This window comes from Achroia grisella, unplaced genomic scaffold (genome assembly GCF_030625045.1).
Source record: "Achroia grisella isolate CSIRO2021 unplaced genomic scaffold, CSIRO_AGI_Agris_v1 utg515, whole genome shotgun sequence".
Taxonomy (NCBI): Eukaryota; Metazoa; Arthropoda; class Insecta; order Lepidoptera; family Pyralidae; genus Achroia; species Achroia grisella.
In genome coordinates, this window is record NW_026712908.1 from 231,061 (window position 1) to 245,167 (window position 14,107).

Consider the following 14,107-nt stretch of genomic DNA (forward strand, 5'->3'; position numbering starts at 1 on the left):
TTGACTGCCTACGAGTCCCCGCCAGGCTTCAACCTCAGAAGATTTTATCTTATGGTGATAACGCCTCTAAAGCGTTGGTTGTGACCGTTGTATACTTAGTGAATGACATGACATTAGTACATATCATTACTAAAGAATAGTAATAATAATTAGTAAAGAATAATAAGTAGATTCTGTCAACATCTCAAATTGATATTTATTTATCCAATATTTTACGTTTAAAACCTTTAATATAACATGGCGCAGCCGGTAAATTAATAAAGATATAGATTCAGCGCGGTTATTTGGATTTATTACTGACGAAAAGAATAGTTATGGAAATGTATTACGGACACCTTCCGAATTAATATGGAATGTCAATATGGAAGATAGTTGGAAAATTTTCAAACAGAAATCTGGTATCTGGAAGAATCTGGTAAGATAAAAACAGCTATTCTTCTAAGTCTTATAGGTGATAGAGGTCTAAGATTATATAACACATTTGTATATGATGCATCAAAAATGAAAAAAAGATGATTTTGAACTAATATTATTAATAAACGTCTCAATCTGCTAGAGTACAAATATTCTGATTTCCTATATATTACTATTAAAGTTGAGAACAAAAAGCAATATTAATTATTAAATACGTATAATAAGCAGAATAAAAAGATTACAATCAACAAGATGCTAAGCAACGACATCGTGATCGATACACAGACAATTAGGTCGTCTATCTACAACTCATACTCCTAACATCCCGTCTACTTTTTATAGCTGCTGCTACTCATTCCAATGCGTGAGGACAGTTCTTCTAATCTAGGTCTGTAGAGTGGTTTTGTGAACATGTCTGTCATGGTAGTCTACCATGTGAAAAATTGAACCCGCGATTATCAGAAATGAGGCGGTCTCCTATAATATATAAACTGCTGACAATAACTTAAAAAATTAAGCTGTCATTATTATAATACAATGTTACAGTTAGAGAATGATGTTTGGACTTATTCCCTGTGGAAGAGTTCTCGGTCGGTTTTGTATCATATCACTTTTTTTGTACAAGACAGTAACCTCACAATACCTTTTTTTTCGCTCACAATTCCACCCAATTGAGAGGAAGGGGATTATTAATAATGGGGGCTATTATAAATAGTGGCCCTATTGCTAGTAATGCACCATGTCACATTGACCACTAGGCAGATTTCACTTTATGCTCATCTTATCATTTTCCACTGGTGTATTCCGACAGCGAAAACCTTTAGCGCAGGAGGATTTTACCATTATCATACATTTAAAAAAATACTTACACAATATTCCCAAATTTCCACTCATCGCCTACAAATCTCCCCTAATTATTGAGGAAACTACCAACCTGGTAACACTTGTGATGTGACATGCTAATGAAAAAGTTACGCTATGTATTGCCAGATACCTATCTAGTAATACTATTGGCGAAAACTATTAATTGGCATAGGACAATTTAGTTTTTAATTACACCGTTAGTAAATAAATAAATAAACTACATTAATTTTCACCCAAATATATCATAATTTGGCATCATTAATAATATGCAGTGAAGTATACGGAAATGTTTGTAAATTACAATCCATTCACATAATCGTGAATCGGAATGCGGAATGATCGGTAGCAATAACGACGTGGAAATATGTATATAGTGTTACTACTAATACAGGTAAGATAATATTACACAATAATAATATTTATTCCAAGAAAGGATGACATACTTAATTAGTTTTTTTATGGGTGATATTGGAATGGTGCACCCACCTGCGCTAACAGTTTACGCTTAGTAGTTATAATATTAATTAACAAAATATTTTAAAGTTCCTTTTAAGACGGTGTGCATATGCAGGTCCACTTCAATTAAACTAAACTATTTTAAGTGAAATTGTGCAAATAGTGCCCACTCTTAAAGAACGTAGTTTTATACTCTGTAGTATAAGAATTTTCGTACGATTGTCATGTCTGGATTGAATTTGACAGTTCGTGCATCCACAGAATTCTTTAAATGTCTAGATTCTAATTATGACTGGTCTGTGCTATAGTTCCGATTAAATTTAGTTGGTTTAGTTGCTTTACGACTTGTATAGCCACTTATAAATTATTAGTTTTCGTATGATACCACTTGGTTAACTAACCGGTAAAAACCATAAAATATTTACATTTTATTTGGTCTTATAAAACTTAACCCGATAATTGAATTTTTATTTTGTTTCAGATTTTATGTCTACGAGAAAACGGTGACAAATAAAATGATTGACCTCAAGGTTTTAAAGCAGTCTACTCTTGTACATTTATGTTTTGCAATATCATACTTTACATCGGGTATCATATTGAGTTTCATGCAAGCGATTCTATATTTTGGACTGAAACCATTTAATAAAACATTGTACAGGAAAATAAATTACTATCTTTCATATTCATTTTATTGTCGTGAGTATTTGTTTTTTCTTTGTTCACTTGCGTATCATAGGTATATTGATATATATCTAATTCATTCATGTATATATATAATTAATATCAATACACATATTGTCTTTCATGAACCGCAATATTAAAGGACATAAGGAGAATTTTAACTTTTTGAGCAACAATTTCCGCACATTTTATGACACAATATTCTCATTTATTTGCCGTATCAAGATGCAGAAGAAGCACATTTTAATGCACCTTATTAACTAATGCATAATAACTTTCCACATCAACATTTTTTACTTATTTTATCAACATATACTTTCCAGAACATAAGTATGTATATGATTAAATCTTTATCTAAATGTTGTTTCATACACAAAAGATAACTGTGTTGTTACTATGCTATTAAGTGCCCACTACACTATCCTACACAATTAAAATATGAATAGGCACAATAAATAAATAAATAACCTTGAACATCTCACACTTAAATGTACTTCTATAAACTTGTTTAACTGTAGCATTGTATGCTATGCAGCAATTAATTGTAAGGATTTTTTTACAGAATTAGTGTTTATGTCAGAATGGTGGTCAGGCACAACAATGTCTGTATATATAAAGAAGGATGAATATGACAAGTTTTATGGGAAGGAACATGGTTACCTTATTATGAATCATAGTTTTGAGATAGATTGGCTTATGGGTTGGCATTTTTGTGATGGCATCCAAGTTCTGGGGGTGAGTATTTAGAACTACTAACTAACTACTAATTAATAATATTATGAACTACCAATATGTTAAAATTACTTGGTAAAGAATTTTTATATATTTTAAAATTAAGATTTGAAACTACAAATTCTTAAAAAATATTCGAGTATGATACAGTTGGGATTACCACAAAGTTATGAGTAGGTTACTCATATAGTTTGCAGACATATCATAATTATAGTATAATTGGTATCATTTAACATTCTGCTTTTATTATTGTAGTATTATGTTTGGCTTCATTCCATTGTGGACCTCTTGTATGTACTGGAGTTGAAATGAGTGAAAACATTGTTTCTTAATTTGAAAATCACCCACAATATAGTAATATTATAAAAACGAAAAATACTCATCCAGTAGTTAACAATTTATATAATTTTACAGAGTCACAGCTGTAATATTAATTTCTGTGTAACAAAAGTAATAAGTCAAGTCAACATCATGAAAACCTATAAAGAAAATTTTAATATATAAATCTAAGTAGAATTTTCCTATTTATTTTAAACTTTAGAATGATTAAAGTCATGCAATAGTCAATCATAAAATTAACAAAAATTTAATATTGTGTTGTGAATATTAGTCATCATAAAAGTAATATACTCAGGTTAGTTGGTGTAAAAGAAATCATGCCATCCTATACCCCTATTTTATCATGTCAAGCGGACATTCATGTTATTCTCTCTTGTAACTGTTTTGGTTAATTCCTAATAATTTAATTAATTAGTAACTCACTCTATGCCATCTGACCCAAGGTAAGCCGAGCTTCTGTTATGGGTACTAGACAACTGATATAAATATTTTTTTGGAAATAGAACATTATATACACAGAAAAGACTGTTTACAAACAATAGTACTCATAAATACAAATGTTTGTACTATGTGAGGAATCAAACATGTGACCATCCTATGTAAGGCGGTGTACAAAACCGCTAGACCACCTAAGTTGTCTTAGTGAACTCTCATCATGCAACTTTGTAACACTAATCAGACAAGATTTCTGAAATAAATTTGTGGCAAATCAAACATTGTGGTTTTGCAAAGGAACCATCATATATTTTTTAACTTTGGAGAACCCTAAAGAACATACGATTTCATTATCATTTATTATTTGATTGTATGATAATGCAGCCTGTATAATTGTTTAGCGCACAAACATCTCAAAGCCCAATAAGACAATAAACTACTAAAGGGTGATAACATCTGACAAAATATAATTTAATACCCACAATAATTATGGCAAATTTATTTGATAAATTAAAAATTGATTCCAAAAGTAGACAGACCTACCATAAGAATAAGTTTAAGTTTTATTACATTTTCTTTTTTACAGTACACAGTTAAAAGTTAAACTATACGGAATATTCGAGATTTAAATACTTAAAACAAATAGCTAGTATTGAGGCGTTATATGTTGCTCCTCCAGTAATTCCTAGTTCTTAGGATCTATGGATTGTTTGAATATCTACAACGGAAATGTTTAAGATGTCAACATGTCATTAATAATTAAAATTCTTGACAACACAATTTCTAACATAAATATTAATTTGTTTTTTGTTACAGAATTGTAAAGCATACGCAAAAAAATCTATCCAATACTTGCCTCCTATTGGTTGGATGTGGAAGTTTTCGGAATTTGTGTTCCTTGAAAGGTCATTCGACAAAGACAAGGAAATTATAAAACATCAGATATCAGAAATTTGTGATTATCCAGATCCAGTATGGGTAAGTTCTTAACCATATTCTTTTTGAAATAGTTTTTATTATTAAAGACCACTTAATTGACAAAGATCATTTTAATTACTAATTAAACAGCATGATTTTAATGACATATTTATATCTGTCTTGTTTGCTCCACGATTCGTAAGTGCTATTATTATGATACAAGTCGACCCACGTCATGTCATAAGTCATTAGATCCGGGACGGATCACTGCTGGGTATATTAACATGAACTCCAACGGATTGCGCACCGTTAGGAAATTGTACTTAAGACGCGTTCACCCTAATGTTACTTTCTAATTTTAAATACCTATTTTGTATACTAAATACACAGCTAACACGGTAGAAGCTAACAATTAATAATTGCCTTCTATTTCAGTATCGGAAATAGAAAATTTTATTTTACAAATTAGGAATGTCCGTTAATTTTACATAGACAAGAACTATAATAATTTCCTAATGTAATAATTATAATGAAACTTCGTATCTTGGTAGCAATAAAATTAAATAATTCATTACCAAAAATTCTTCACTGCTAGTAAATAGTTCATTATTTGGATACTAAAGCAGTTCATTGATCCCTTATAGTTACTACCATAGCATACTTTGGCAGTTTTACTCAATTTATTAAGGCTATATTTATTGTATATTAAAATTCATGAAAATAGGGACAAAAAAAACTGTCAATATTACGTCTACTATTACGTCCTGTAAACGGGAATAGAGATAATTTGGTAGCAGAGGATGATATACGTAAGGTCCGGAAAAACGGTCTTAAAATATTTATGCTCATTTGATTAAAATATATTACATTAAATAAAAGTAATTAAATTTGTTATATCATTAATATTTATGTACATAAGTTTCTCTGCTCTTGGGCTAACTTCGAAAGTTACACGTATATTTTTTTTTTTCATTCATCTAACTCTTCAAGATTAGCATAAGTATAAGCTATGTTATAATAGTAAAAACTCTTTATTGTGCCCAAACAAACATTGAACCATAAATGTACCTACATTAAATGTCTTTTACAATAGGCCGTCTTAGCAATGAGCAATTTTTGTGTTCTTGAGAGGGAATCGATTTTGTGACTCGTTAAGAACATGCAAAGTACATTGCAGTGTGTTAAAAATAGATATTTAAGTCTAATTAATATGTAACTACGCGCGCGGTTGTTACGATGCGACGGGGTGGATCTGGAGACCATGGTGGGTGCATCTTATTGGGTGAATTCACGGAAATTAACTAGTTATATAGGTATTGTATATAAATAAATGTATATATGTACTATCAGCATATTATCTTTCTTGTAAAATAAATGATCATGCTACAATATATATAATATGTTGCAGCTATTATTGACTCCTGAAGGAACACGTTACACAAAGAAAAAACACGAAGCGTCATTGAATTTCGCAAGAGAAAAGAACTTACCTTTACTTAAACATCATTTGACACCGAGAACAAGAGGTTTCACGACGAGTTTACAGTTTTTCAGAGGAAAAATACCTGCCATTTATAATATACAACTCGCATTCAGTGAAAGTAAGGTAAAGTATTGTTGTTATTATTGATTTAAACAAGTAATCATGCTATTTCGTCAAACCTTGGTCTTTATATCTTGGTATCATATTTCATAAATAACTAGATATATTTTTTATCGGTACATGACTTTGTGTGTAGAATAATAAAAAGGACATTAAGAAGGCAAAATTTCAATTACAATATCAATACAAACATGTAATTATGATAATCAGATCTTGATAGGACATCGCGATGTTGGGATTTTATTTTTTTTATAATTATTCCATTTGTATAAGTAATTAACTGGCTATTCCATTTGTATAAGTAATTAACTGGCTCACTCGCAACTTCCTACTAATATAATTGTTTATTTGTAATAAACCACCTATTTTTAAGTGAAGCTGAAATAATACATATGGAAAACCTCCACAAATGGATTGAGTCGTATCTGAAATAAGCGCACAAACCCACAAACAGACAAAAACTCTAATAATCATTAATTTGGGTTCTATAACATTAATAAATTATCTAATACTAGTTTTCCTTACATATCTTCCATGTATAGGCACCGAATAGTTACATTTTTGTTATATGAATAGATTGCTATAGATATTGAAAATATTTATTACCTATGTTTATTTCCAACGTTGATGTTATTGCTTTATGACCGACTGTTTTAGTGAACTTTGATCTATGGTATGATCTGCGTGTTGATTAAGTGATCATAATGTGTACATTTTGTACACATCGCATACTCGATTAGATGAATCTATTAGATATTAGCTGAGTTCACGACTTCGTAGCCGTAGTATATAAACAAGCAATAGTTTATAACTTTTTCATTTGTAAATCAGTCGGAATTAAACAAACCCTATACTTTAAGTAAATTTGACGGCTTGGTGGTGTAGTAGTTTACCACAGCGCGTCACTTCCGACAGTCGCGGGTTCAATTCTACGCACAGTATAAACATTTGCATTGAGTATGATTGTTTGTGTTGGGCTAGGTGTTGTCTACGTATATTACGTATGTATTTACAAAAAAATATATCTAAGTAAATATTTTTGTCAATTGTCTGGTATCCATAACACAAGCTCTGCTTAGTGTGGGAATAGATGGCGCTGTGTGAATGGTTATTATTATTATTAACTTACCACAATACATTTACGACAACCGCTGTCAAATCGACCTTTTATCAGATTACCGCATGCAAACGCATAAACAAAGATTGTAACAGTTATTGTTTTGTATTCTATAACGTTTATTCAATAAAGTTTCCTCATATATCTTCCATGTACAGCGATAAGTTACATTTTTATTATATATATAGATATCAAGAGCACTAATTCATCTAACAATATAATACCTACCTATAAATAACTTCGTAGGTATTTGCTTACGTAAATGATTTTATCTCCTGTCAAACAAAGTTCTCGAGTGTATTACGTAACAATGTCACATGTAATACAGACTATTGGAAACACAAGTTTATCATAATGTCATAGTATTGAATTTGTAAACAACTAAAAAACAGATGGTTGTTCTACACATAGAAACTACCTTTTGTATTTAGCTATGTAGGCTCTTCAATATTTCTCAAAAAACAACTGTAATTTGAGTCTTTACTTATTTTATACTTCAATAATTTAAACATTAAATAATTAATATCCTTACATATAATAAAATCGTTACGAACAAAAAGATATCTGTTTGTGTGTTAAAGCTTCACAAAAAAACGGCGGGAGAAATTAGTTTATATAAAGGATTGTTTTTAGAGAAAATCTCATTAGGTATTCATTACTGTTAACAAATCCCTAATAGTTTTTTTTAATATACTTCAATTGTACCATCTAGGGAGTAGAATTTTAAAACATCGGAGTCAGTCGTAATAATATAGTCGTTAATAGTAATTTGTAGGAACATCTTTGTTTATTTATTTATTTATTTATGTGGAAACACAAACTTACAAAAAAAAGTACCAGTTACGAATTCACTCTTAGCCAATTATAGTTACTTATCGACGACATGATTAAAAATACATTGCACACAAAAATAACCGTATAAAATTATATATTTTTAGACTCCACCAACATTAACGAGTTTGTTATATGGAAAACCAGTGCATGCGCATTTGTACATCGAACGGATACCGGTGGAGAAAGTGCCGGAGGTTGAGGCCGAGGCGTCCAAGTGGATGCACGATCTTTTCGTCGTAAAGGTAAGAATTATAAATTATATTTAACAAATATAGGCAGCGGCCGGAAGTAGCATAGTAGCAAGAGTAGCGCCGCGCAAAACACTCGTGTCTGAATATTATAACAAAAAATAAATATAGTAAATAACACCAATATGTAATCATAAAAACTGTTTTTAAATATTAAATATTTTGTACAAAGTCACTATTTCTCATTTGTAATTGTTACTTTTTTAGAAAACTTTACTTAAGAAATGATAAAGAATTTATAGGCCTCTTGAAAGATTGACCCCGTTCTGACTAAATCCTGGAGTGAATAGATGGGTATAACTACAATTTATTATAATAGACTTGGATCAGATTTGTGAAACTCGTAATTAAGTGCTAATGTAAGTTTACATTACAATTTAGCACCAAAGTTTAGGCTTCGGTTGATCAGATCTGTAGTATTAATATGAATAGTATAATATTTTAAGATTTTATTACTAAACTTACATATTTCAGTGTTGGCAATATTAATAAATATAGCACTATCAGTCATTTCAATTAAAGTATTATTGAAAATTCGCCAAAATTTAAAAGACATGACAAATTTATTAATAAAAAGAAACCAACCGATTTATGTAGTATACCTACTAATTCTAATATTGCTTAATTTAAGAAAAATACACTTATTGGTGACGCTATGATGATTAAGTATATCATCATAATATTTTAGAGTCTTGTTCTTTTGATATATCTATTTTAATCATATAAATCCAAATTCAAGTCCAATTGTAAAAGGAACCACAGTAAAAGTTCATCGAAGATATAACATAACAAAATTCAAGAGAAAAATAAGTGAACACAAATCTGCCGTAACTGTTATAAACTTGTCAGTAAAATTTATATGTATTTTTATGTGATTAGTCTACTACTGGCTAATAAACTAAAAAGTTGAATTGTAAAACTTCCATTACTCTTTTATGAAATCGGTTAAAAATAAAAGAAATATTCATAGGACTGTCGATGTAGTTACATACCGATGTGCCTACGTAATAATACATTTACACCGCTACGATGATCGTGAACATTAATAATTACCTACATTTCCTATACAAAGTCCAAATGTTGTACGACAAAACACGTAATGTATAAAAAAATCTGTCTGGTTGTGAATATCTTTAGTAAAGTTAATTTAATTTTGGATTAATGTAGAATAGCTAGTAAGCTATCCCGCGGCGATGCTCTTGTGATTTCAGGTACATAATATACTATACCTATTTTAATCTGTAATATGGTCTAAGTATCGGTATTTCGTTGTATTTCATTTGCTGGATACAATTTTTTTTTGGATGGTATTGCAATGATACATTTGCCGCACTATCGGAGTAGTGCACTGGCAGGGCACCTGTGGATGCCAAAATAAGCATGAAGTCAAGTCACTTAGCCTCTCTTGGCAAATGGTAATATACCCCGATGGTTTCCAGGGGGAACCGTGTGGAGGTCAACCTGTGGCACATTGCTAGCAATGCGGTTAATAGTCCATATTAATCATTATTCCCTATTTAATTTAATATTATGATAAATCCCTCCCCCTGACGGATTTGAATTATATACAGCTATAATCGGCTGTTTATGCGATATTGGATAACAAACATCCGGATGTACAAACTGTCGTATTTATAATAGTTCGATTAAAATAATCGAAAATTATTCTTAAATTCACTTCTCAAAAAAAAATCAATTTATTTTATCAGTTACGCCACTTTTATTAATGTAGTATCAATCAATTGTCAAAATTAATCTCAAACCATAACACACGTCTCGCAAGATGTTTCTCATTAACACACATTAATCATCATTTTATATATGTACCTATCGGTATCACAACTGTAAAAAAAATCTCAATACGTTGTTCCTAAGCTTTAAAATATAAGGAGGTTATCAATTTCACATGATTAATATATTTGTACTCACACACACACTCGAGAGAAATTTATAGACTATATGTTATTCTGATGTATAAGCTATAAAGTTTCATCAAAATCCGTTCAGTAGTTTTTGCTGATATTGCCCTTTATTTTAGTGTCGCCTGCAGAATGTTTAAATTGGAATTAAAAACAACCCAATCTTTAACAGTTTATATATTTTTAGGACAAAATGCAAGATTCTTTTATAAATACTGGAGACTTCTTTTCACAATCGGGCGTGGAACGTGTTGAGCCATTCAAAGCGTCCCGTCGTATTTATTCGCTGCTCAACACACTCGGGTGGGCGGTCGTTACGCTTACTCCGATGCTCTACTACCTTTTTGGCCTTCTGTTCAGCGGGAAACTCTTGTACTTCTCTATAGCTGCCGCTGTATTCGCAGCCTGTAAGTATATATTTAGTAATGATAGGTGTGATTTGAGCGATTGCAAATAGCAATATAATACATTTAAAAATAAAATTCAAATTTGGAATGTTACGCATGGAACATCGATGTTGTTTTGTTTTACTTTATATACATTTTTTCACTTCTCGAATATTCCGTGACGTCACTATTAAATTCAGTGTACAATAAATTCTAACCATTTTTTATATCTTTATTGTAACAACTTAAACATAGCAATATTCCTCTAGCAAACAATAGGTGTAGTTATAAAGTTAGAAACCAACTAAAAACCCAAACGAGTGATAGATCCAAACACTCAGGATCGCTAGTCTGTGTGATGTTATGGGGAATGCAATAAATAATGCGGAATGTATTATCAATTTTAAACCTAAGAACCGATGTCTTGTGATATTGTTTATCCTTACCTTCTTCTATTTATGTGTGCGTATTTATTAGTACATTTGCATTTATGTGTTATAGTTATATTTATAGTCTAATTGGTCGGTATTTATATTTATTTTTCAGTTTACATTCTTCTTCAAAAATCTATTGGAATGTCAAAAATCAGCCAGGGATCATCTTACGGGACTGAAAAGAAGTGAGATATCTCAGTATTGAATACTATACATACACAACAATTAGGTATGTATACTTCTAAAAAAAAAGAATTTGTTTTACTTTTGTATTTGCTACAAAACAAAATACCTAAGTGTTTGAGATAGTCTTACTGAGAATAACAGTTTTCGTAGCAGAAATGAGATAGATGTGATTAAAATATTCGCAATAATGTAAATCATAGTATAATAAGTATACTTGTTGGTCGTAAAATCAGTTGTTTTATAAATATTTTTATAAGAATCTAAAATGGAAATAATTTTGAATCGAAAATCTAAAGAGGTTTTAGCATGTACTATATGTGGATTTTTAGATATTTTTTTTAATGTGTAAACAAGTAAATGTTTAAGTAAGGTACAGTTTAGAATAAAACATTGACAACTTAAAATTATACTCAGTTATCTACTGTTGATTTTGTCGATTCATTAAAATATTACAACTGTGTTAAGTAATATTTTATACTACCTGTGAGGTATGATTAGAATATCATATCATGTCGTGGTATATGGAAAACATACTTTTCTATAACATTGTTTTAAAAATAGTTTAGGAATTAAATTGACGTATAATTTTAAATTAAGTATACGGAAGCATCGACAATGTCTACAGATTTCAAAATTATACGATGTTATGTGTGGGATGTATCTACTACTATGATATTCGAGCTCTTGATATTTCATTCTCTCTTTACATTGGATATCCCGCGTGTGGAAATTATAAATGTGCTATGATTACTATTTATTACGATTGTCAATCTGTAGTCGTTATAAAAATGTATCTACAAAAAATATACACGCTTGACACAAATATTATTGGGATATCCATAGTTTAGACTAAATAACGATATCAAATTCAACAGCAAAAAAAAGTATTATTTTGTTAATATGTATTTTAAATCGACAGCAATAATGGTTTCTGAAATATGGCTCAGTAATGTTCGGACAGGCAGAGTTCACTGTAAAAGCAAGACATTTAGCAGAAACGATCGCCTAGCTCGTCAGTAATTGTATTATTTTTCAGTTGTTTTAGTGTCATTTATACACAATTCATTATATAAAAGGCCTACACAAGACACTTACATCAGGGATATTATCGGAGCAGTGGTGAGGATCCTGGATGACCACGTGTGTAGCAAAATCAAAGTTGATTTCTCGTAGTGTGGTGATTGATCCGATTCTGTTTCCTTTACAACTGCTGCAATGTTGGCTCTGATCCTGGTGTAGTGTATAGGTGGTTTTATACTTATAGCTACATAATCCAAACAAAACTATGTAGTACCTATATGTACATTGGAACCAGCTTCGTGAATTCGAATCAGCATTTCGAATTTTGAATTTTCGGTACTTCTCACAGTTTGGTCGTCGAACCAATAAAGAAACTGCACAAAAAGGAACAAAGCACAAGAAAACAAATATTAAAATTTAATTTTGAGAGGCAGTAGCAGCGAGCAGCTATTTACCGATTAGATATAATTTAAGGTTACATTTTCTACAAAAGATATCTTCCGTTTAATATCTTAGTAACTATTGCTTAATTTGTTAACAAGTTACCATTGATATTCAATATAGTTTTCTATTTAATTTACTTACATATCTAACATATTTTTATAGTGTGAAGGCTAACGTTTTATATATATATCTCATAGAATGTAGACTTTCAAAACTAATACCTACGTTAAAATTCGAAATGAACGTAATCAAGTAATTATATCTATTATGACCTGAGCAAACCAGGGACAAATGTCAAAATAGAATACAGAATTATTAGGTAACGCCGTTCATGCCCGCAGACGCTACCTAACTGATATTTTGTTGTCCATTGACAAGAAAATATTCAAGTCCCTTGTATATACAGTACTGTATACCAAATATTGAAGAAAAGTAACTAAACCAAAACAAAGATCGTGATTGTATAGATTATAAAATGTTGAAACTGTAATAAAAAATATTAATGTTTGTAACTAGGTATATTAATGTTTTAAAATGACAAATATTTTTAATTACGCCATTTCACAATTTAGCTACATTTGAAATAATTTTCAATACATGTATGTATGTATGTATGTAGGTACATCAACTACCTACCTACTACTTGTATTTTTGGTGTACTTTGTACAGTCAGTATCATAAAATATTAGGTGACAGGGCAGACAATAATTATATTGAAAGGAAAGGTATTTTTTTAAGTTATCACATTATTATTAACTATAAATGGATCAAATACTTGTTCCGTTCATTAATGACTTACAAATAAAGAATATATTCTAATCATGTCTATTTAAAATTTACCAATTTACCATTACTATGTGTGAGATCACAAATATTCAGTGCGAAAACCTGACCACCGCTACCAGAAGCGTTACGACCTTCGCTATTAGTTACAGCGCGCCAAGCAATCACATTAGGCTTCCAAGCAATTAAGACGATGCCTCGTTCATAGGCGAAACATGTGTCAATATGGGTGTAGATTGAATCTAACGATATCACTAATATGGAAGATCGTGCGTCTTATAGTGGTGATCAAGT

At 30.4% G+C, this 14,107-nt stretch overlaps 1 protein-coding gene across 2 annotated transcripts; it reads left to right on the top strand.

Moving 5' to 3' along the window:
- Positions 1–2,021: 2,021 nt before the first annotated feature.
- Positions 2,022–12,907, top strand: LOC131846962 (1-acyl-sn-glycerol-3-phosphate acyltransferase gamma-like). 2 transcript variants are annotated; one of them, XM_059196379.1, is made up of 9 exons: positions 2,022–2,137; positions 2,216–2,430; positions 2,978–3,150; positions 4,738–4,899; positions 6,248–6,445; positions 8,498–8,635; positions 10,748–10,967; positions 11,493–11,609; positions 12,603–12,907. In XM_059196379.1, exons 2-8 carry the CDS (start codon positions 2,250–2,252, stop codon positions 11,567–11,569), a joined length of 1,149 nt encoding a protein of 382 aa, XP_059052362.1. In that variant the 5' UTR covers positions 2,022–2,137; positions 2,216–2,249; the 3' UTR covers positions 11,570–11,609; positions 12,603–12,907. The 2 variants fall into 2 exon arrangements, with proteins under 2 accessions (XP_059052362.1, XP_059052361.1); XM_059196378.1 differs by lacking the exon at positions 12,603–12,907 and having other exon boundaries at positions 11,493–11,778.
- Positions 12,908–14,107: the final 1,200 nt, after the last annotated feature.